This window comes from Thunnus maccoyii, chromosome 3 (genome assembly GCF_910596095.1).
Source record: "Thunnus maccoyii chromosome 3, fThuMac1.1, whole genome shotgun sequence".
Classification (NCBI taxonomy): domain Eukaryota; kingdom Metazoa; phylum Chordata; class Actinopteri; order Scombriformes; family Scombridae; genus Thunnus; species Thunnus maccoyii.
In genome coordinates this window covers 6,801,731-6,824,112 of record NC_056535.1, presented here as the reverse complement: position 1 = coordinate 6,824,112, position 22,382 = coordinate 6,801,731, and the positions used below count along the sequence as shown (strand labels likewise).

General features: G+C 42.1%; 1 protein-coding gene across 4 annotated transcripts in view; it reads right to left on the bottom strand.

Moving 5' to 3' along the window:
• The window catches only part of pdzrn3b (PDZ domain containing RING finger 3b), a 98,276-nt gene that overhangs the window by 7,224 nt on the left and 68,670 nt on the right, over positions 1 to 22,382 (bottom strand). The window contains exon 1 of one of the 4 annotated variants that reach the window (XM_042406555.1): positions 4,490 to 4,804. The exons of 2 other annotated variants lie outside the window; for them this stretch is intronic. Coding sequence is in view for 1 of the 2 variants with exons in the window: in XM_042406554.1 (XP_042262488.1) it covers positions 409 to 456 (48 nt within the window). In the remaining variant the exon portion in view is untranslated. Of the gene's footprint in view, positions 1 to 408; positions 3,096 to 4,489; positions 4,805 to 22,382 lie in introns of those variants that run through there. One more of the 4 variants, XM_042406554.1, reaches the window with a different exon arrangement.

Here is a 22,382-nt window from a genome sequence, read left to right as displayed (position 1 = left end):
GAGGATAAATTTGACCTCCCGTCAGAGACAGTGGAGTGGGTCCCGCGTGTTAACCTGAAAAGATTAATTTGAGCAAAAGGCTGCAGCGTGTCACAGAGAAGAGGCTAATTAAGTTTGGTTGAGCCATTTAAGGCCTCTGTGTGCTGATGAAAGATGAGCACAGACCCTCTAAAGTCCCCGCTCTCAATAGAATGTGTCACCGGATCCAATGCGACTTAAAGTTAAATAAAAAAGACTTAAGTCTGCACACAGATCTATTTTGTCCAAAATGTCAGGCAGAGTGCACGGATTAAATTTGAGATTTTTCGCTCCAGCCCAAATGCCATCAAGTCACTGGAGGCTCACCAAAGCAACTACTGTGGGAACAAAAAAGGAGACATAAGACTCAAAAAAAGCAGTAGCCTGAACTTTATTAAGAGTGGAGGTCCCCCGCAGGCGCCCGCATGCATATTGCATCCTGGGTCATCACACTGGCTTTATCAGGGTTTACACAGAGCTGCTGTTCCGCTTTCAATCACCAAATCATACGGAATTTGTTGGTTTGTGATTCCTGGATGTGTTGAGAGCTTTGATAGGATCTCAGCCTTGGGCTCTTCTCATTTCACAAGCTCCCATGGTCTCCTCTCCTCCTGCCTCTCCACTGCAGACACACACACACACGCTCAAAGCCTCCTTAGAATACTTTACTTTCCAGCAAGAGCATACATTGTTGCAGGTCATTAGGAGTGTCATAAATCTTTAGTGTCCCCTCTCACCTTCCCTGACATCTAACATACATGCAAGACCGTATTTGAGGATTCATTTTCTGATAAACATGTGGATCGTTGGTGTATCTGCCTCTGGCTGTGGCTGTCTCATTCGAATTCATGTCATAGTTTGCAGACTTAACTGTGGCGCTGCCCATCAGGAGCAGCAGCGATATTACACCGCCTCCAGGGACTGAATGCAGTATATAGCCTATACCAAACCTGACTTTGACCCAGACAATGTAAAAGCTGAGCACATATTTCTTTAGAGGAGTACATATAGAAATCAAAGGCACTGAGCTTGTGTGTGTGTGTGTGTGTGTGTGTGTGCTTATAGAGGAAGGATGAGGAAGGCAGGAAAAGGAAGGAACTTAATGCAGAAGTCAGAAGAGGCTATGTGCCGACTAATAACCAGAGCAGATTAATGCTAATCCTAGGCCTGCAGGATAATTGGATCATCTCAGTGGACTTAAACTTCCACTTCTTCTACATCAAAACTTGGCCAAAAAATTAACAGCTCATTTATTTGCAGTTCCCTCTGAATAATTTGACATTGAGAAAAGCGAGTTCTCATACTGGAGAATACTAATGTAATAAATCCTACTGAGAAAAAAAAAACCCAACAACCTTGAGATTTAAGACCACTGGTGGACCAAAGCACAATAACCTTGACTGTGAGCTGAACCATCAAAACAAGTAATATCACAATTAAAAAAAAGAAAAAAAAAGACAACTCAATTCCCATTTGTTGTTACTGCTGGTATCAATAATACGCCTTCCTAACATCACACAAGCCCTCTCATCCTCATCCCCGTTTGTTTCCCACAGCATGCCACGATGTTGCACATCAGCTGAGGAATACAAGCGCCTTTGTGCTTTCTTCTCTCTGCATGCCGGCTCCAGCAGTCAAACCTGGTTGCCAGGAATCCCGGGGCTACTTGAAGGCAGTGAACCAGAGACAAAGCCTTTAGCCCCCTTCTTGTTGAGCCCAGAGCATTCTGCCTCAGTGCTCTCAATGGGGGGAGTCTCCTCCCAGCTGTGGAGGGGGTCCCACGGCCTCCATTCACTGCGCTCACCTCTGACACGGAGCGGCCCTTTGCAGCACACTGGGAAAAAACACACAACACTCCCCCGACACAATACACACTGCTTCACCACCGCTGAGCTCTCCAACTATGCCATATTAACCCCGAGCCTTAACACAGAGACAGTTCAGCTGCTTGTGAACACGGAAAACTCAATTTATAACAAGTTAATGTGGTAATGAGCCGAAATAACCAGACTTTAACACTTTTAGTACACTGAATACTCCTTAACTGTAATTGAAGGCTACACTTGAACTGTTGTTCATGTTGACGTAAAGCAATGATGACTGTCATGCAGAAATTACTTTGTCAACCTCTGGTGCATCCTCTGAGAGGGGTCTCTGTTAAATCCATTTTAATGACAAGAAGGCAGCAAGGCCCTACTTAAAGGAATACTAATTAGGTCTAAATCTCACGTCTGCTGTGTCAGTGTCTGGTGAGGAATTTACACAGCTGTGGCTTTGTTATTCGCAGCCTTTTTTTAAAATTAAAATATCACATTTGACCTGTGAAGCAACAGTAAATTCGGGGACCTGTAGGCCTGTGCGGGATTTGGTTGAGGCCGTTTCAGAACAATTCAGGATTTCAGTTTTCCCGGACTGTTCATGCAGTAGCTGTGTCAGTCTTCAGCCCTCTGGGTAATAACTAGGGGCAGCAGGGGTGAGTCGTGCTGGGAGCCCCGGCGTGGTATCATCCCTGGAACGCAAATCAAGCTGAATTGAGATGTTGATGTGGGAGCTAGTGTGTGTGTGTGTGTGTGTGTGTCTGCGTGTGTGTGTCTATTCACTGACTGCTAACCTGCTGCCAAAGATGCTTATCTCCCAGGCAGAGAGCTCTATCTCATGGCATGGTATGGTAAAGTGTTATTATGGTAGGTTTACATTTATTCTTTATTTAATCAGGTAGTCTGTTAGAAATTGAGCCTTCTTATTCATGAGAACTCTCATAACAAAAAACTAACAAAGAAAATAATATCTGCATGAAATGAAATTGACTTGACTGTTTGCTAAATCCCCTCCCCCTTTGTTACTGTTGCTATGGCTGTCAAGCTTTCCATTCTTGCACAACAGATGCACTTTCAAACTGTAACTGACTTTTCTGTTTGCGCATTTCTGCATTTGAGGTGCTGTGTCCCCTTTGAGTTGCTGTAAGACAGGGTTTAAGCTTATAGCATGTGTTAGAGTGTTTTTCCCCCAATATTTTTCAAACAGTATGTTTCATTTGTAACATTACCAGAGAAATGTGACAGGCTAGTGTGTTTGGGAAACGCAGCACCAGGGTCGCTGCCATGTGAATGTCCCCAAATCCAATAAAGAGCTGCTAAGGCTAATGTTACACTCAGATATAGCATTCAGGTCCAGCTTCCACACAGTTAGAAAATACTACACAGTGTATTTACTATTGTTAGCATTTTTTTTTATTTTTACATAACTTGTTACCCCACAAAATAATGTAGCATGAAATGCTCCTTGGCCCGGGAAGTAATGCTCGGTTGCTATTGTAGGTAACATGCTAGGTAGCCGGACATGCAGTGTCATGCTAACGTTAAAGCAGTTTAAAGCAGCACACACAGTTTAATTCATTCCTTACACTTTTGCTCCAGTGTTTTTGGTTTTGGAAAGGCAAACAAAAAAGACAGACACCAAACATCCAAACGCTGTTAAATATGTGACCACAAAAAATAAAAAAAATATCATTGACAAAGACTACACTACTATGAAAAGCACCATTATGGCAGTAACACAATTAACTCCTCTAATCATTATCATGCAGGAAAAGGTTTTGCAGGACATTAAGTCAATTCACTGACAGTGTTGTATAACATTAGTCTTTGATACAGCCATTCAATCACCACGTAATCCTTTAATAAAGAGGAGAAGAACATCATTAAAGAGCCAGTGTTTCTGTTCCTTGGGGAAACAGAAGCATTGAGGTCAGGGTCGGACTGGGAACAAAATCCGACCCTGACGCGATTTTCATCTGGACTGGCCCCATTATTCCCCAACATATGCACTTATGAGTTGCAAAAAGCAATGTCAGGCTATTTATAACATATAGGCTAAGCAATAGATATCAAGTTGGCACCCTAACTACAGGTGTACTTACAGAGTTTCATAAAATAATGTATTAAATAAATAGTCTAGAGAAAAAGTCGGCACCCTAAGAGGCACACTTAGGATTTTATTTGTTTGACAATTGATATGGGCAACCCAGCTCTCGGCAAACTTAATCCATAACTTCACAAATAAAACAAATATGACATAATCATATGTTGTCATAAAACAGTCATGAATGTAGTCTATGATAAAATGCAATGCTGTCATCATGAAACAAAATAACCAAAACTTCATTCTCACACTGAACAAAAGCTTTCCTATAGGCCTGGCCTAATGACGATCTGGAAATGTGTCGGAAACTAGACATTAACAGCATTTATAGTCGATCAGCTGACATTGTGTGCGCAGCTGATCTGATTCAATTCACACATCAGGCTTAAATGTCAGGATTTCATGCTACCAACACTGCTATTGTCAGGCTGTGACAAGCAGCATGCCTGCATCCTACTGGAGCGGACCAAGAGTGACTAACCAGCTGACATCATTTAAAAAACAGCATAACACAGCGGCCTTAAGCGGCAAGTAGAATGGCATGTCCTACCTTGGGTGGTGAGAAGACGTCTCACCAGTGCACTCCTCTGCTATCAGTGTCCAAAGCCATAAAAATATCTTTTTCTGTAGCCATAAGCATGAACGCTTCACTAAGCTCTTGTGATGTAGTGCTCCGTAATCTATTCTTGATGCATTTTGAAGTTGAAAAGCTGCACTCAATATGATGAATCCCCTCTGGCCTAGCTCTGCTGTTAACACTGTCACGATATGAATTAATGTTAGCAGTATCACCTGCTGGACTTTTTGTGGGGATTTTTTTTATTGCTGGTGGTGGTGTTGCGGCCCACTATGTGGGCCAGCCCTTCCGGTACTTGCCAGAATTGCCAGATTGCCAGTCCGAGCCTGAGTGAGGTGAACAGAGTGGAAACTCTGCCAGCCTAACGGTGCCTTTCAGAGATGGACAGAGAAAACCCTGGGAACTTCACTCTATAGACAAGCCTTTTAAAAAGTCTTGAGAGCCAGGGTGCTCGCCTCCTCTTTCTGGTCGGGTACACTTCTTAGACAAATTCTTCAAAGTCTGTATTTCAGAACAGAGAGGAGTGCTGACGTGATAGAGAGCATGAAGGCTTATTTTCGGGGGGCCTATATAGTGTTTGAGTAGCAGTCTGAATGTGGGTCATTCAGCTTGAAAAACAGAGTTAATCCCTCTTTTATTTCACTTTTAACCATTTTCATACAAAAGGAATAAAATTCAAGGACCAGCCAGTGATTTCTAAGTGTGTGTGTGTGTGTGTGTGTATGTGTGTGTGGATGCACACACATGCTTTTAAGTGTGTCTTTAAATCTGCACATATTCCTTTCGACAGACAACTTTCCATGGTGTGAGGCTTGAAAACACAGCGGTCTTTATTTACCGCAGCGTGCGAGCTTACTGAGGATTACAGAACAAACAGCTAAAAACTTAATGCTGGCTGAAAGAGACACCACTGTTTACTTTCACCTAATCTGATTTAAGCATGGGACATTGTGTTATCCACAGTTGATCAATTAAGAACCCAAATCACTTCCGTACATTTCCTGCTGCCTTTCTCTGGTCCAGTGAACATAACTTAAGGTGGGAGGTATGCGTCAGGGAGCTTCTGAATTTTATTTGACTACTATTTCTTTTTCTTTTTCTTTTAAGCCCCAGTACAATAGAATATTTAATTCACTGTGTTTTTGAATGAGTACTAATAAAAGCCCGTTCATTTAAAAATTAAATGGATGGGATGATTTTCTGGCTCAGGGAATTGGTAAAAGCCCTTTGCCCACCTGCAGTATCATCATCATCATGTTATTATTCGAACAAAAATAGTGACACAGCCTCGACCCAAATCTGCAGACAAAAACTTTGAATTAAAAGATGAAACTACTCCAAAATGATCAGGGCTGAAAGGCAGATTGAAAGCCTTTAAGCATGTTCCTGAGTAAAGACACAACATGAAAGCCAAGTTGCACACAGGAGAGTGAGGTACAGTGCATAAAGTAAAGCTGATAAACCAGATAACATGATGAATGGAAAGCTTGTGGAGTCAAACAATAAAAGATGCTGTGTATATAAACCTAACATCAATAATGTACATTAGAAAAGACTAGAAGCAGCTGTCCCTCAGTGCAGATATGAGCAAAGTGTATAGTATAGAGCAAAGTGAAAGGTGGAGTTCATGGGGGAAGGTAAAATCAGCAAACGAACTGAGACCCTGGTGCGTGTTCTGCCCCATCAGCACCGTTATCTCACCCCACTACCTCAGGCAGACATCCCCTCATTAGCCTTAGCACCTCCACACACATACACACACACACACACACAATAAAACATGCACACCCATCCCCTCTGAGGTGTCACAGCTCAATGCCAAATCTGTTTGTTCAAGTCAAGTTTGCTCCAGCTGTGATCAAACACAGCTGCACAGAGACACACCTCACTGGAAGAAGGAGGAGAGAGAGGGAGCGGACATGATACGAAAACCCCAAAAATATGGGATAATTCTCATCTCCGCAGAGGGAACGTAGCTCCCTCGATGCAGGTGGCATCCACAGTTGAGTCTAAATCACATTGTTAGTGACACATAATGAAGACTGCTGGGAGGGGCTCCTTTATACAGCCTGATAATGAGAAATAATCATCCTTAATCATTCAAATGTGCCCAACAACTTGAAGCTATTGAACAACTGCTCACATCCCACATGGGCCACACATGTTTTATTCATTACAGGGTGTATATACAAATGAGGCACTTAAAGATGCATGTACACTAATTTCAGCAAACTCATAATCATGTACCGTGACTATCAGGTTAACGAGATGCTGCTCTTGTGAAACAATAGCTGATTGTTGCGAACTAAAAGCAATGAATTATGAAAAAACAAACCTCTTATTTGAGGCAGAAAATGTGACGAGGACTATTCATTGTCGAAATCATCCCGTTCAAGCCTCCTTCTAAAAAGATCAGGCTGACTCTTGTGTGGTGTGCAGCACACCACAAGCTAACATCTGTGACTCCACTATGGGTCACAGTTGTGCTGATTTCCTGTTTAGCCAATGAGCTTGCAAAATATCTAGCACATGGAATCATCTCTGTTTAAACTATGTGGTGTTGTTTGCTTGTTGGTGAAGGATAAAAGAGTATATGTCCTATGAGTAATAAATAATCACATGTGCATGTCTGTTTTTGGCTAATTCTGTTAATTAAATAACTGAAAAAAAAAAAAAATTGAAAGGACTTAAACACATGGATGGCCTGGTTCCAGACCCTTGAATCATGAAACATGTCAGATCTGTTTAGCGATTCAAACGCTAGGTCTGGTGTTGTGGCCATTGACGACTGGTTGGAGAAATGAGTCAGTTTCGACTGAAAATGACGTTGGTTACCCGAAACAAAGCAGTGTCAGGCTGAATGAATGAAGTGAAATGAAGTTGCAATTCAGTCTAACCAAAAGCAAAATCTCTCATCTCACAGTATATATATTGCCTTTTCTCCAAAGCCTAATATTTGGTTCATTTCCATATCTTAGTTGTGAACATTACAATAATTTCAGCAAAAAATCTTGATTTGGGGATTGTTTTGCTCCTCTGGGCTGAAAAAAATGTTGCCTGGTGCTATTTACATTTCCTCTCTACATCAACATTCTGATTCAATATTCTCTCAAAGCTCACTCATAGTTTGAGTTTTTCTTCTACTGTTTATGGGGATCTTGTTATGTCTCTTTTGTGACTGCGATCCCTCTCTGTCATTTCCTTTGGACCGACAGTAAGTACACAGGCTCCCATAAGAGCTCCCCTGTGGCAGCCAGCCACCTGCTCCAGTGTTTAACAGATGTGACGGCACACCAGGGCTGATCTTAGCCGTTGTTAAAAACACACAGTGTCAGGCTCCAGTGGCCGCGCTCGGGCGCTGGTGATCCCTGCTTTGTCTCTGTACGCCGCCTGTGTCAAGCCTCATTACGGGGCCGGGAGCCTAGCGGGCCGAGCTGTATCTCTACGAGTTCCCTTGTTTTTTGGTAACTGCTTTGATGACGGGGGTCTCTGACAGTGGGACAGAGGGGCAGAGGATTGACTGGATGTGGGCCTGTTTTGTACAAATATCTCCATCTAATATTTCTGTCTGTCTGATTGAGAAGATGTCATACTGAGACCATCTGGCACGGTGACAACTTGGCTTCTTGAGCTGAGCGTGACATCTTTACAGCCTTCAATCAGAAATATGGCTAATTAGGCACTGGCACTTGGAAAGCCTCAGATAGGAAATGTTCCAATGGGCCCATTTGTAAACTTCTTTTGCTCAGCAGATCAATCGTTTTTTTTGGTTTAAGATGCTGTTCCTCTGCGGGGAACTGGGAGAGATAAATAGCCAGAGAAAGGCAGATACAGAAAGGGAGACCTAGCAAAGCAAAGGACTTAGTAGGCAAACAATAGTCTGGATCAGTTCAGCGTGGATCAGAGCCTCAATAGCCAGTTTGTGCTGAGGCTCTAATTAAGCTTTGGGTCTTGGAAGAGCCGCAGCACGGCGCCACAGCCATTACAGAGTGCTTCTGGAGAGATTAAGAGCCCTAGGACTGTCAAACAGAGTTTCCAAGGCCTCTACCTTTAAGTCCCTGACAAAAGCAGCTGAGCTTACATCTCCACATGGTGCTTACCTTTAGCTTTGAAGAAAGGGCCGAGGGGTTCACCGCTGTCAGAAGGGTCAAGTTTAAAAGGGAACACCGAGGCTGCTACAGCTCAGGCTTTTAATGATCATAACGAAAAGGGAAAACGCTTATCTTGAAAGCTGCGTGGGCTGCTCTTAATAGACTGTAACAACGTTTGATATCAGCGCTGTACACAAAAATCTGCATAAGAGCAATTCCTTGGAGAAAATAACAGCCTGTTAATTAATTCTTTCCAAACAGACTGCAAAAGTTACCAAGTCAAGCGAGTAGTTCTAATTCTGCCAGGACTGATAAAATAGCTCCAGGTAAAGAATGAGATACAGTCTGCTGACTTTTATAAAATAGTGCAAAACCATATTTTCCATGCTTCCAACATGGGACTTAGAGCTAAGGTGTTTAATGAACTGGAAAGATTTCAAGTGTTCATGGATTATTAAGTCCTCAGAGGGTTGACGGGGAGAGCAGAGTGGGCGCCGTGCCAGGCTCACCGATCAAGAGGATCTGCTTGTATTATCAGTGAGGAGAAATAAGACTCCCCAGAATCCCCCCCCCCCCAAGGAGTACAAGCTGAGGATGTACTCGCACAAATTTCATCCATCACCACCTACTCTACCATGAACAGCTACAGAGGAACGTGCACCGCAAAAATGCACACACACTGTCAATGTGTGAATAGAAATGGTTTATGTTTTAGTTGTGTGGCCATGATCAACATAGCACTCACTATGAACCACTGTCTGATGACAAGTCTCCAGTCAAGTTACAAGCCCTTGAGGGCAAGTCAGGTCTCCAGTTTTCATTAACAAATTTAACATGTAAGTATTTCAGCTGACCATGAACATTATTTTAGTACCTTACCAGAAACTGAGACCTAGTCGCTTCAAAGCATATATTTCCTTGTGTTATGAAATAATTTGTACTACAAAAAGGGGAAAAAAACTTTTGCACAGCCAATACTTATTACAAATGTGACTCTAATGCACTTTGCAGAGATACACAATTTCCGGACAATCACAAATTCAATCCCAATGATTAAACAAAATCCTTACAATATCCTGCAGCAACACATGGTGAATGCAGGCCTGACGGGATAGATTAAAAAAAAAAAAAAAAGAGTCTGAACTGCAAAGCCTGAACTCAGACATCATTAACCAGCGCTACTAGTAAAAGTCCATGGATGCACGTTCTAGTAGGACACACCTAATGATTAAACATGCAAAGTGTGTCACAGGGCAGGACTGGTTTGTCTGACCTGTAGTGCTGTGCTGTGCTGTCTACATTGACAAAGGCCATCAAAAACCTTGGGTAAAAAGACAAACAATGAAGCTCCAAGTTTTATTCTTTAATTGAATCATACTCTGAATTAAAGGCAAAACAATTACAAACACAAGATATCACCTGAGTCCAATCTCAAGTCAGATCCACCTGGTGACTACCAAAAACAGAGACTTCTAAACTAGAGCTGTGTTTCTCTCCAACTAAACAACAGGAGAACCTGTTCTTGTCAGTTGTGTTTTTAGTTTCACAGATTAAAGGAAAATGTAGGTAATCGCGGTTGTCGAATGGTTTTGTTGAGTGATGCTTTTAGTGTGAGACAAGTTTTTAGAAAAGAAAAATGGTTAAAATCGTTTCCACATCTGAAAAACAACCCGATAAAAGAAAAAGTGACCCAGCTGAAAATTGGGTGGAATGACAAATTCTTCCATGACTCCTCATACACTTCAAAAAGCATCACTATTACTCCTCACAATCCTTTGAGATGAAGTACAGGAAAAAAAAAAAAACATTTCTTTTTCTTTTTGTTCATGCATGGTGCACCAGACATCTTCTGTCATCTCTTCTGTCAGGCTGGGCGGCTGATTGGCTTGTCTGAGAGCAGCGAAAATGACAAACGACTGATGAAGTTAAACCCTACATGCTGACTTTCTCTACAGAGCCTCAGTGGCAGACGGAGTAACTGCTGTAAAACAAACAGACTAATGTAGGTGAACGGCCTGCCAATCCAGGATAACTGACAGGCAAGGTGACATTGTGACCTAAGAGGAGGCAGAACAAAAGAAGTGACAGACCTCTTCCCCACACCATGTTTTTGCTGTTATTAGTGGTCGGTTGGGGGTGGAGTGGAGGAATGGAGGGCTTTCTGACCCCAATATTAGCACCCATAATCCATTTATTATGCCACTGCATAACACCCATCCTTTCTTTGAGACAAGCCAAAACCTTTTAGTCTTTTTTTTTCTGAACAGACCTGATCAAAGCTGAACTATTTGCAGGCACAATGTCAGACTCCCCCTGTTATCTTCCCCTGATGGGAGGGAGCTTGTTTTTTAGGGGAGAATAATGAGCGAGGTCCACAGAGAGCTTGATCATTACGTTCATTTAAACCAGCCACTAGCCACCCGGCACCCTGCGCAGTAAATGGAGATGTAATTTGGTGTGATAGGAGGATAACACTTGGCTGGGGTCCAGTATGGATGAAAAGAAAGACAAAAAAAAAACCCAACAAAAAAACACAGATTTGAGCGTGTTACAGAAACCAGTCCTCAAAGACGTATTATACAGTCTGTCAGAGTCAGACACTGTCTGCTGTCAAGACGGGTCAGTGTTTTCACTCATTTGTCCAGACTGGCTCTTGAATCCAAACACTCAAATGAATAAACCAGCACTCTGAGCATGTTGTCTCAATTGAAGTTGACACAGAGCAAAGCCTGCACAGAACAGAGAATGGCAACACACTGTAAGCTGTCAGTCACACAGCGAATGATACACCAACCAGTTCTCAACTGAAGGAATATGTAATGATTTGGCCCGCTGAGTTTCATATTGGCTGCAATGTGAAGCATCTTCCTTTGCTATGCTAAAATCTACAACCGGATGGTTGTGAGAACAACAGAAGGTGGGTTCACACTGAGTTCATCTGAGGGCAGAGACAGACAGAAAATTGGAAGACAAGGAAACATGTGGTTCATTGCTTTGAGATTCTAAACAAACTCCATTAAGATCGACTTATTAAGAGATTTTGTGCAGAACTTTTTTTTAAATAAAACCAAAATGTAAATATTGTAAGCCAAGAATGTATTTTGAATATAGGATTAGGACTGGAACTAACATTATTTTCATTATTTAGTGAACTGTAGATTTTTTTTTATTAACCTATTAATTGTTCACTCTATAAAATGTCAGAAAGTAAAAGTACAAAAGTAAAAAACAAATGCACATCACAATCTCCCAAAGCCCAAATTGACGTCATCAAATTCTTTGTTTTGTTTGACCAAAAGTCCAAAACCCAAAGAAACCAAAAGAAAAGCAGTAAATCCTCACAATTGAGAAACTGGAATAAGCAAATGTTTTGTAATTTCCTTGAAAAACAATTAACTGACTATCAAAGTGTTAATTAATTAATTTTCTGTAGATCAATTTATTGATTAATCTCAGAACTAATCAGGATTTTTCCTACAGGTTGTTTAAAAAAAGAGGCTAAAATAAAATGATAAAAAGAAGAATATAAAAACCTGTTGTGGGCTCTCATGTGAAAACATTCTCTCTATGTGTTAATGGTGCATCTATAACACGCCTGCTCTGTTTTCTTTGGTGGAAAAAAAATGTGCAAAACAAGCACTGGAGTGTTAAATATAAACTTTAGTGAAAGTCAAACAGGGGTTAAAGCCGGAAAGCTCCCGAGTCAGCATTCAGTTGACAATGAGGAGGTGGGCAGTGATCGGCACACACTAGCAGACACATTGAGAGAGCTGTCACCTCTTCATCACCCCCTCCTTTAAGCAAAGCGCGCCACCTCTCGCTGACCCCTGCGGCCAGAGTTCAGGCTGCTCAGCTGCAGGAGCTCCAGCCGGCAACAACTCCACTTCACTCCACTCCAATCTACTCTACTCCCACTCAGCCAGTGACCCCTTCAACAAGTCAGAAAACACCAAGAAATACTAAAACGGATTGTGGCTCTTGCCAAAATAACAAAAACTACAATAAAAGAACCTGAAAAGAGCCTTGAAAACTCTTCCTGAGGCTTGAGGAAGCTTGGTCACAGTACCTGGCAGACTTCATAGAGTAGTTTATATTGCTCCTCAGGCTTCTGCAGGGTACAGAGGCTGCATCCCATGGTGGAGCAGATCACAACATCCAGGCTCCCCTCTCCAGCCAGTCAGGCAGGAAGAGAGAAGAAGCAGATATCTTCTTTTTCTTCTTCTTTTTCCCCTCTGAACTGACTCCCTCTGTCCGCTCTGTGTCTTTATTCCACAGCCACACAACGACTTTGGCTGACAGGATTGACTTCCCCCCAGCTTGTGGCTGTATCTCTGCGCTCAGCCTCGTCTCTCTACTCTCACACACTTGTCCCCCCCCTCCTCGCCTCACATGCTCCCTCCCTCTCCGTCGCTCTCCGGCACTCTGCTGAGCTTACGGGGGAAGGAGTCAGAGCTTGGCTATATACACCCCCTAATGTTTATTAAGCAGCTGCTCATTGATTATTCATGAATGAGGTTTACTAGAGAGGCTGATATTATGCGAGAGAAAGTCTACTTAATTAATAAGCATCATTAGAAAGATGCTGAGTGACAGGGAGGTTTTTCATTTCATGACAAGACAAATATGTTTCTCTCAAGGGGCTTGTCTGTTAACAGTTCCAGACTTGTAATTTGAAATCCAGTGTCACAGTCTGGTTCTGTGTCCCTTAGTTGCCATTCTCCACCAGTCCACCAGATGCCCTCAGACTTTGTCCCTGTCTGTTTAGACTGGACCGAGTGGGAGAAGTACTGATGACATACTGTTGACATATTGTGTTTTCTGGGTTTTTAGTTTTCTGTACTGCTTTTCCCTGCACACCTGCCCTCTATCAGCCTCGTTGGTCCTTACCTGCTCCCAACGTTTTCCCCAACCAATCAGCTCCTTGCCTGTTCTCTGCCTGGTCACCTGTTCCCTGGTTTTCAGTTCAGCCTTGTTGGATCCTTTGTTTTGTTCTGTTCTGTTCAGTTCAGCTCTGCCTGCACTCAGACCGGAATAAAGATTTATCCTTCAAGTTCCTGTTGCCTGCAGTCTCCTGCGTTTGGGTCCACCTAACATCCAGCCCCATATACATGAGTGTTACATGAAGGCGTTCATCTACGACAGCGGATTAAACACCAAATATTGGTGACATGTGTCTAAAGCTAACGTATGCTCTGCAGATTCACTACAATATTCCCACTAAAAATCAGTGGGTTGAAAATTGACCCAGTTTGGGTCAATATTGCACAGACGCAACACTAGGTTAACTTTACACTCTACCATTGGGTTGTTTGTGTGAGTTGTTTGTGTACACAAACTAAATGTGGTTATTTTGAACCAAGAAGCTCAACCTTTACTTTAAAATTGTCACATTTTGTTTGTTAGTTGTGCAAAATGATCTGACATTCTAAACTGTAAAGCATACACATATTAAATAATAGAGACAAATAGTGACATGCAAGTTTAAAAAGAGAAAATTATAACAGTTTGCAAACATACCATCATTTTAGTTTGGGTAAATAACCCAGCCCAAAACAAGCTCTTTGCTTGGGTACCACCCATGGGTATCGGGTAAAGTTAACCCATTATTCCACTGGTGCTGTATTAACCCAAAGTGATTTTTCCATGCTCCAGTTAAATCGGCACTTGGTGACCTCTGGTATACTAATCCAGCAGAAAGACACACTGAGCATTCTTTCCTCATGTATTTCTCTCCAAACACACAGGCCCAGAGCCAGGGAAAACAAATAAACCAGATAAATATTTATGCTGGCCCTCTCCAGCGCAGCCGACAAACTTCACCCAGTGGAGCATCTTGTGCGTAGTGACACACTGTTTTCCGGGTCCTTCACGGTGTCCGCTGCTCTGTGTGCAGACAACTGCTATGGCTGCATAAGCTAGACCTGGCACCAGTCCCGCTGTTTGCTCATGTCGCCAAACAGAGATAAATGTCCAATAGGGACAACAAGAAGTGGCAAAAATGCAGTTTCTGGTTATAGTTTGTAGGGGTCAGAGATGGAAAACTTTATATTTCTGCAGGCAGAGGATGTAATAAAGTGGTAACTTCCCACTTTGATGTCTTAGTTTACCCCCTCATGATCTGATCTCACTCTATCGAGCCAATTCACTTTGAGATAGAAAGGATTGCTTCGATTTAGTCTGCAGTGCTAAGCCACCTACCTGGATAGATTTCATGGCAAAAGTGGGGGTGGGGTGGTCCTGCGGGAGGACCCTGACTGCTGGTGATAGTGGTATTTCCTCCTGCCAGATGTGTCCACTGATCCCTATCTATCAGCAGTTCCACAGCTTCAGCGCTTCTCCAAGACAGCTACATTATTAGCAAGGCTCAAAGGTTTCCAATCAAATGTCAAACAAATTTTTATGTTAATTTTTTCAAATGCCAACAGAAAACTGAATGTGAAGCCTGAATGCAAAAGAGAACTACATCAGAAGAAAGGAAAATGAAAGATGTTATTTGTTGTCAACTAATATTTCTCATATTTCATGCTATAATGCACATGGGTATTGTTTTGTAAAGCACAAATTAGTGGCCCTGCATCCACAAAGGGAACCTCATACTGTACATCAGCATGACAGACAGCATGTGCAGCATTTCTGGGAGGTTTTAGTGTACAATACTTGGCTGCAGACACTGCTACATTAATTGTGTCAGATGCAACACTTCACATTTTAAAGCATAATTTATCTACTGGCAAAAATCCCTCCTGACTCAAGGCAACTTTTTCATAATTCTACCAGAATTGGCTATTCAGCTTCCCTAACTTCTAATTTACATTAACACTTGGATGGGAATTCTGCTAATGAGATTTCACTTTTCCATTTAATCTCTATGTTTGCATTCAGTCCAACAGCTCTCAACTAAAGGTTGCCTTCGAATAAATTCACCTTTTTCCTCTAAACCTTTAACTACACGGAATACTGGACAAACTAAAAACAAAGATCTTAAAATAAAATCCTTAAGGCAGAAGAAGTAATGGCGACATAAAGTTGCCTCAGGAGTTGCCTCGGGCAAACTGAAGGTATCTATGTGAACAATCATTCATAATTACTTCTGGGTTTGGTTGTCTGGGTGCTAGGCTCAAACTTTCATCCAATGTAGCATGAAAACCAATTCTACGCTCACATTAGCCGTACTGTTGTGCCTGGGGCTGGGATCAGTGGAGAGTTTTAGCCGGCGCTCTCACCCGGCTAATCTTTCTTTCACACTGAGATTATCCCATTCACAAAGTCAAAGCGGAGACAGTGCTCTGATATGAACAACTGCACCAAAGGTTATAGAAAAAAAAAAGCATATTAATGAATAATCAGCAGCAGTAAAATATGGAAATATGGAGCAAGAAAAAAGTCAACTGAGGGCCTGTTCAAACACAAACAGCAGGTGGAGTGTCTGCACACTGTCCGTCATTGTGTTCAGAGATTTAATTTTGTCAGTGCTGATTAAATTTCTGAACCCTTCTGGTGACGAAACCTTTCTCCTCTGTCCCTGTGGTGTGGTTTGATCTGCGGGCTCAGGAGACACACACACACACACACACACACACACACACACACACACACACACACACACACACTTCAGCTTTTATTCATTACTGGTCTAGCTGGTGACACAGTGTCGGAGGTTGCTATCTCAGCAGGAGCGAGACTGAAACAATAATAATGTCATGTGGTTTGTTATAATAAACATCAACATTTGGGTATGTTTTTTTATGGAAACAAGGGGGCTAGAGGTTACCACATCCCCTCCCAATTAGCAATGTGGTGTTCGGGTTCTGTGCATTTGATCTATGCTTGGCTGGATCATTCATATTCATAGAGGCTGCCTGGTGTTGTGTCGGTGTCCCACTGGGCCCAGTTTAAGAGTCATGGCTTTAACTACAGTCACAGTGGGATCAGGTGGCGATCACTGCAGCGTACATCGTCTCTGTGTGGTTTATAACTCTCTAACACATCGTCTTCCCTCTGTCTCAGCTGCTTTATGCCCCTCATCTAACTTCACAAACTGACTATTTCATTTGAAGTGCAGGGCTTCTAGTTACTACTAGGGTGGCAAGTAGAGATGTCCCAAGCCGTTCCTAAGGATTGGTATCAGGGCTGCTCCGGGCATATTAGCATCAGTATCGGCTACAATAAACCCAATCAAATGCCGATTCTGTCTTTGCTCTACTGTGTTCTGTTCACCTCAACCTACCTTTACGATATACTGCAGTGCCAGCATATCGCTGCATGTGAGAGTGAAAATTAGAGAGTGAGGATGTGAAAAGTTATCTGGGCTCACAGTTGCGACTGACGATGAGTTCTGACACCAAGGTTGGCAAAATACACAGATCTGTTGAAGTCAGATGCTAACGAATTTGTTATCTCTCCTCTCTCTCTTATTGGTGAAGAGCAGTGAAGAAAACACTCAGATAGAAGCTTCTCACTTTTAGCTGGCCCTGACAGTCACTTTCACCAGTTAAAATGACAAATGCTCATTTACATTCATTTTGTGAGCAACTTTATGACAGACCAAAATTAACCTGGTGTGTGGTCAGGAGTCACTTTCATTCATATCATATCGATAATTCAAATTAATCAAGTTCTTTTTTACCTTGAAAAATAATGTGTACCAAATTTGTACCAAATCTGCAAATATCAAATATTAATTGTTTGGGATTGGGCCAAAAAAACTTCATCTGGACATCTCTAGCTGCCAGAATTGACTAGTTTCATTATCTTTTTTAATGAAGTGATTCATCTATACTCAAAAAAATCCATTACAATTTCCCAGAGCACAAGGTCAAAATCTTGCTTCTAATGTCCAACCAACAGGGCAAAATGCCCCCAAAATTATTCAATCTACAATGATATTAAACAGTTTGGCATCTTTGCTTGATGAATTCTTGTCATTTAATGTCTGTTGATCAACTAATTGATTAATCGACTAATGGCTTGGGTCTAAGGTAGTACCATATTTTGCCTGAAGCCAAGAAGCGAACTGGAGATTTACAGTAGGTGACTAAAGAGTAATTGAATATACATAACCCTCATTGTCCTCGGTCCTCATGATGGCATCGCTGCATGATCCATGGAATTAATATAACCTGACCTCAATCTTTGAGCCTGCCACGTGGCAAAATGCCAAACCATTTATCTCTACATCGTGGGAAGTGAGATCTCAGTGATCAGAGCGGAGAAAGGATTTCAAAAAAGCAGTGGACTTAACAGGGTGTGGGGACAAAGTTTGTAGAGGGTGACGACGTGGCAACATGTGAAGAAACAGGACACCGATGGCTGAGAGTGATAACACAAGGAAAAAGCATGATGTCCAGGTTGTCTCACACAACTCTAATGCACTGTCCAGACGGCAGGATGAGGGGAGAGTGGAGGGAGGAGGGGGTGGAAGATGAGGAACGATAGAGCGATGGGGAAAACTAAATTGGCCACATATTGTAAATCCATGAGGAGAATGCCCTAGTGTGGCTTGTCTGTTGTACAGAGTATCATTGTTCTGAGCAGCAGCAGAGGCTTGGATTGATGTCACTTTGCGTCACATTACTTGAGGTCAGAAGAAGAAATGAGGACTTTCCACTGTCATCAACTGTTCATAATTCTGTGGGGTGAAACCACAAATACCGGATAACATAAACAGGACGATGCTTAAATTTTCCTTTTTCCGACATGACTGGATGGTCACACTCTTAAAGAAGTCTGTGGTGGATAGTGCAGGGCAGTGCAGATACTTATAGCAAAGTGTACTACTTTCTAATATGGCATCCTTTATTAAGGGTTTATAAATCATAACTAATAGAATTGAAGGGTTTCTCACTTTCTAATAAGCCATCAGTTCCGCAGTGACAAATATTAGTAAGTCTCTGATAAACCACTTTTTTCTCAAGCATGAATTTTCTCAGGCAACAGTCAACAGGTTTTCTAGAGGGAAGTAGAGGTAGTCCACCATAGACAGGGATTAGAAGGCCTTCACTGGGTTGATTTTGGCCATATCTTAGTCCCCCTCCATTTGACTCTGGCTTGAGTTCTCATATCAGCCCTCTAATCTGCAGAGGATATGAGAGTAGAAGGGAGCTACAATGCCACCATGCTAATGGAGACACCAGATGAGCGAACAGGATTGGAGAGAGAGAGAGAGTGAGAACTAACACAAGGGATGTTAAAGGAAGGTGTGAAGAGGAAAGACACATGAGACAGGGAGACAGACAGAACCCACAGAGGAGGGTAGAAACTAAATGTGTGGAGGAGTTTAATGAGTCTCCAGTTCCTCTCAACTGTACCGCTGGGGCCCGAGCGCGCGAGAATGTGTGTGTCTGTGGGTGCGCGTGTGTGTGTGTGTATCCACCTCTGAAACACTGGGCTGTGCATAATTTATCAGACAGCTGTCAGCTTTGTACTCCTATTTACTCTGCGAGCCAGATCCTGTGCCAACAGGGACCCCAGCCAGCAGGAATGACAGCCACCGAAACAGTTTAATTGGAGACTCAAACAACTAATAATGCCATCACTATCATTTTAGTGTAATTACTTAAGTATAACGGGATGTTTAACAAGACTGATAAGCTAAAACAGATATTTCCCCTTTCTCACACAAACCTCCCATGTATGACACTTGATCTTTTTGGGATACAGCTTATACTCTTTTTGTTAACAGAAGATGTAAATGTTGCAACCTGCTTCTTCTTGTCAAGCTCCCTGAGGCTGTTTCCCATTATCAACAGCCCAACAGTAAAATGCACATAATTTTGCTCTGGGCTGTATAAAATCACTTTTTTTTTTGGCTTGGAAAAAACAGCTCCAGGCATTTGTTGAGGTGTGGTCACTGAGGTGGTTTACACAAACATTATGGCACAAAAGTAATTATCAGTTTTTGTGTGTGTGTTCATCAGAGTGGGACCTCTGTCCTGCTGCCAACTTGTGGGAAGATTCCCCACTTTTCCAAAGAACCATTCGGCAGGTTCTCCAAATAAAAACAAACATCATTCACAAAGGAGTATAGAGGACAGCTTTCTGGCTCTCTAAATGAGCCAGTATCAGTGCCAAGTGGATGCAGGCAAAGCCAGGATAGGTTTAAGTGTAAATTAAATGGCCCTGCTGCAGACAGATAAGCTTTTTCAGTGATTCTCTTGGCTTGGTCCCTGGCCAACTGCCCTGCAACCCTTCACCACCTCAGAGACCTCTGTATCCAGCTGTGTTAAGCTCCATAATAGGCCTAGTAAAATTACCACCTAACCTTTGCTACTATAAAAACGTCTTCACTACTGTGTAATGGCGAGGTATAATAAAATACTATTTACAGCTAATTATCCAAATGCCATGACATTCCTGCAGAAGGTAACTCATGGCGCTTGTCAACACAGTTATTAGGTGGGATATTAAAAGGAGTTCATATTTCAACCCTTCTCCTGTACTGAGAGAATGGCTTGATGATGTGACTCCACTCGGAGGCTCCCTGTAGGGCTCTGCCAACTCTGGAGTCCACACAAGAGTTCCTGTCACCAGCTAATTCCCCAAACCTTCATCACTCCTAGCTGCTCCATGTTGGCAGCCAAAGTCACCATCAAAAGCCTCCAGCTACACTGGGTGCAAAGTGAGGAAGTGTGGGTGCACATGCTACTTGTACTTTAGGCAGAGGCTGAGGCTCTATAGAGACAATCAGATAGTTTGGACAGAGGACTGGACTGGACTTCAACATCAACACATCAACTTAGTCTTAGTTCGGTTCTGTCCATTATGATCTTGTGTTATTTTCTTTATCTTTTTCCTTTACGGTTTTGCCATGTGCTACTATATCTCCAATCTTCCAAATGCTGCCATATTCTCTGGTACACATTTCTTACAGCTGATTCCAGTTCCCTTTGAATGATATCTTCACCCCATGCTTATCAGAGGTTTGGATTTCATTGTTTGCCCTAATTCCCCCATTGTTTACAATGGTTTCATTTGTCAAGACAGCCCTTGATGAATGGAGATGTGGTTGCAGATTGAGGCTATGGTTTTGTGTTTGTTGTAGTTTTCTGTGGTGCAACCTTTGCTTCACCAATAGTGATTAAAAGCACTGCTAGTATCTTCTGCAAGAACCTGCAACTTACTATCATCTCCTGATGGGTTGAAATTTAGAAGTTCTCCCTAATGCAAGAAAGTAACTGCAAATGGAAATAATAGCAGACCCCTTGACAATGGCTACACGTTACAGTACATTTAGTTTTGTTGCTGTAGTGGAAAGGGGGAATACATCAACCTGTTTGAGCAAGAGGTTCTGAAGAGTGAGTTATGGCCAAAGGTCTGTGTTTCGCCCCCCAATCTCATTACATTACAGTGCTCTTCCAAATGAAAAGCTCTGAGTGAGAGCTGAGGTCATTGAGAGGTAAGTGACTGACATTTTGGTTGAGATCACTCAAATGTCTCAATACCCAGATGGGCTGCCTGGTTTAACTGCCAAAAGTCCTGGAGGGAGAAATATTATTCTTACATACATGCCCGTCTTTAGCGCTTGACAGGAATTTGATGAAATTGCTAGCAATGCTAACTGGATGTCTTGACCAGTCAGTAAATCTCTTTACTACATGACCCCCAGCCCATTAGTCAGGCCGAGGCAGTGACCTCAGAGACCTTACGGGCAGTGAAGACCGATTTATGGCCTCCCTGTTGTTTTCGCTGAGCCAGTGAGCAATTTCAAAGTGAGATGTCCGCTGCTCTTCAGATGTGTCAAGCTCTAGTGGATGCCAGACGACACTTATTCTAAACATCATGATGACTGATAGTTAAATGTGACTAAATAAACCTCTTCATGTATATCCAGAGGCAAGATGTAAGAGCTTTTAGTCATTTCACAGTTCTTCTTGTTCCCTTGGCAGAGAAAACGGTCGAGAACATTTCATTTCTGGTCTTTTGAATTTCAGAATATATTTCCAATCCCAAGGAAAAGGCACTGAGGTGAATCCAAATATTGCAAGCCTCCAATATTAATGAAATAGCTGGCAGCATTGTGGTTTAGAAAAGCACTGTCTCTTTAACCATTCCAGGATTTTTAGAGGTGTGAAATGACACACTGAATATCATCATTAACCAAGAAATCCCACAGGATACCTGAGACAATCTGGTTTGATGATGAAGGCTGACCTTTTGGATTAGACGAACTACAAGATTCATTTTCTCTGTCACTGGCACTTTGAAAGTTAAACTGTCTTTGAGCAACACATTTAGCACTGATGGTGAATTCAACTTATCTGTCCTTGCTCCTCATCATTCCTCCTATCCATATAGCCAAAGAGGAGCAGACATAAAGATCACATGTTACAAGATTGCAGTGCTCTAATTGAAAGAAATTACCTAAAATATATTTTTTAGAAAACTGGGTTTTCAGATTGTGAGATGTAAAACTAGCAAATAAAAAACACAACAAATTTGTGACCAGTTAATATAACATACAATACAAAAGCAGTGAGACTACTGAGTTTGAACGTTGCAGGATTTTACATTACTGATTATGCAGTTATGAGTAGCTTGTAATTAATTCAATTTTGCCAATAAACTCCTCTCAAATGCTTCCCATGACACATCTGCTCATGACAATACAAACCAGGTTTGCCCTGAGTAAATTTCATTATCAACTCCCAGGAAATCCAAGTGTTTACAATGCCCTCATTCTCCACTACTGATCCAGTGATTACCCAAAAGAGTGAAGCTTTTAACAAAGGAAAAGCTGATGCTATCAGCCCGGATGGAAAATTAATTTGTGACATATG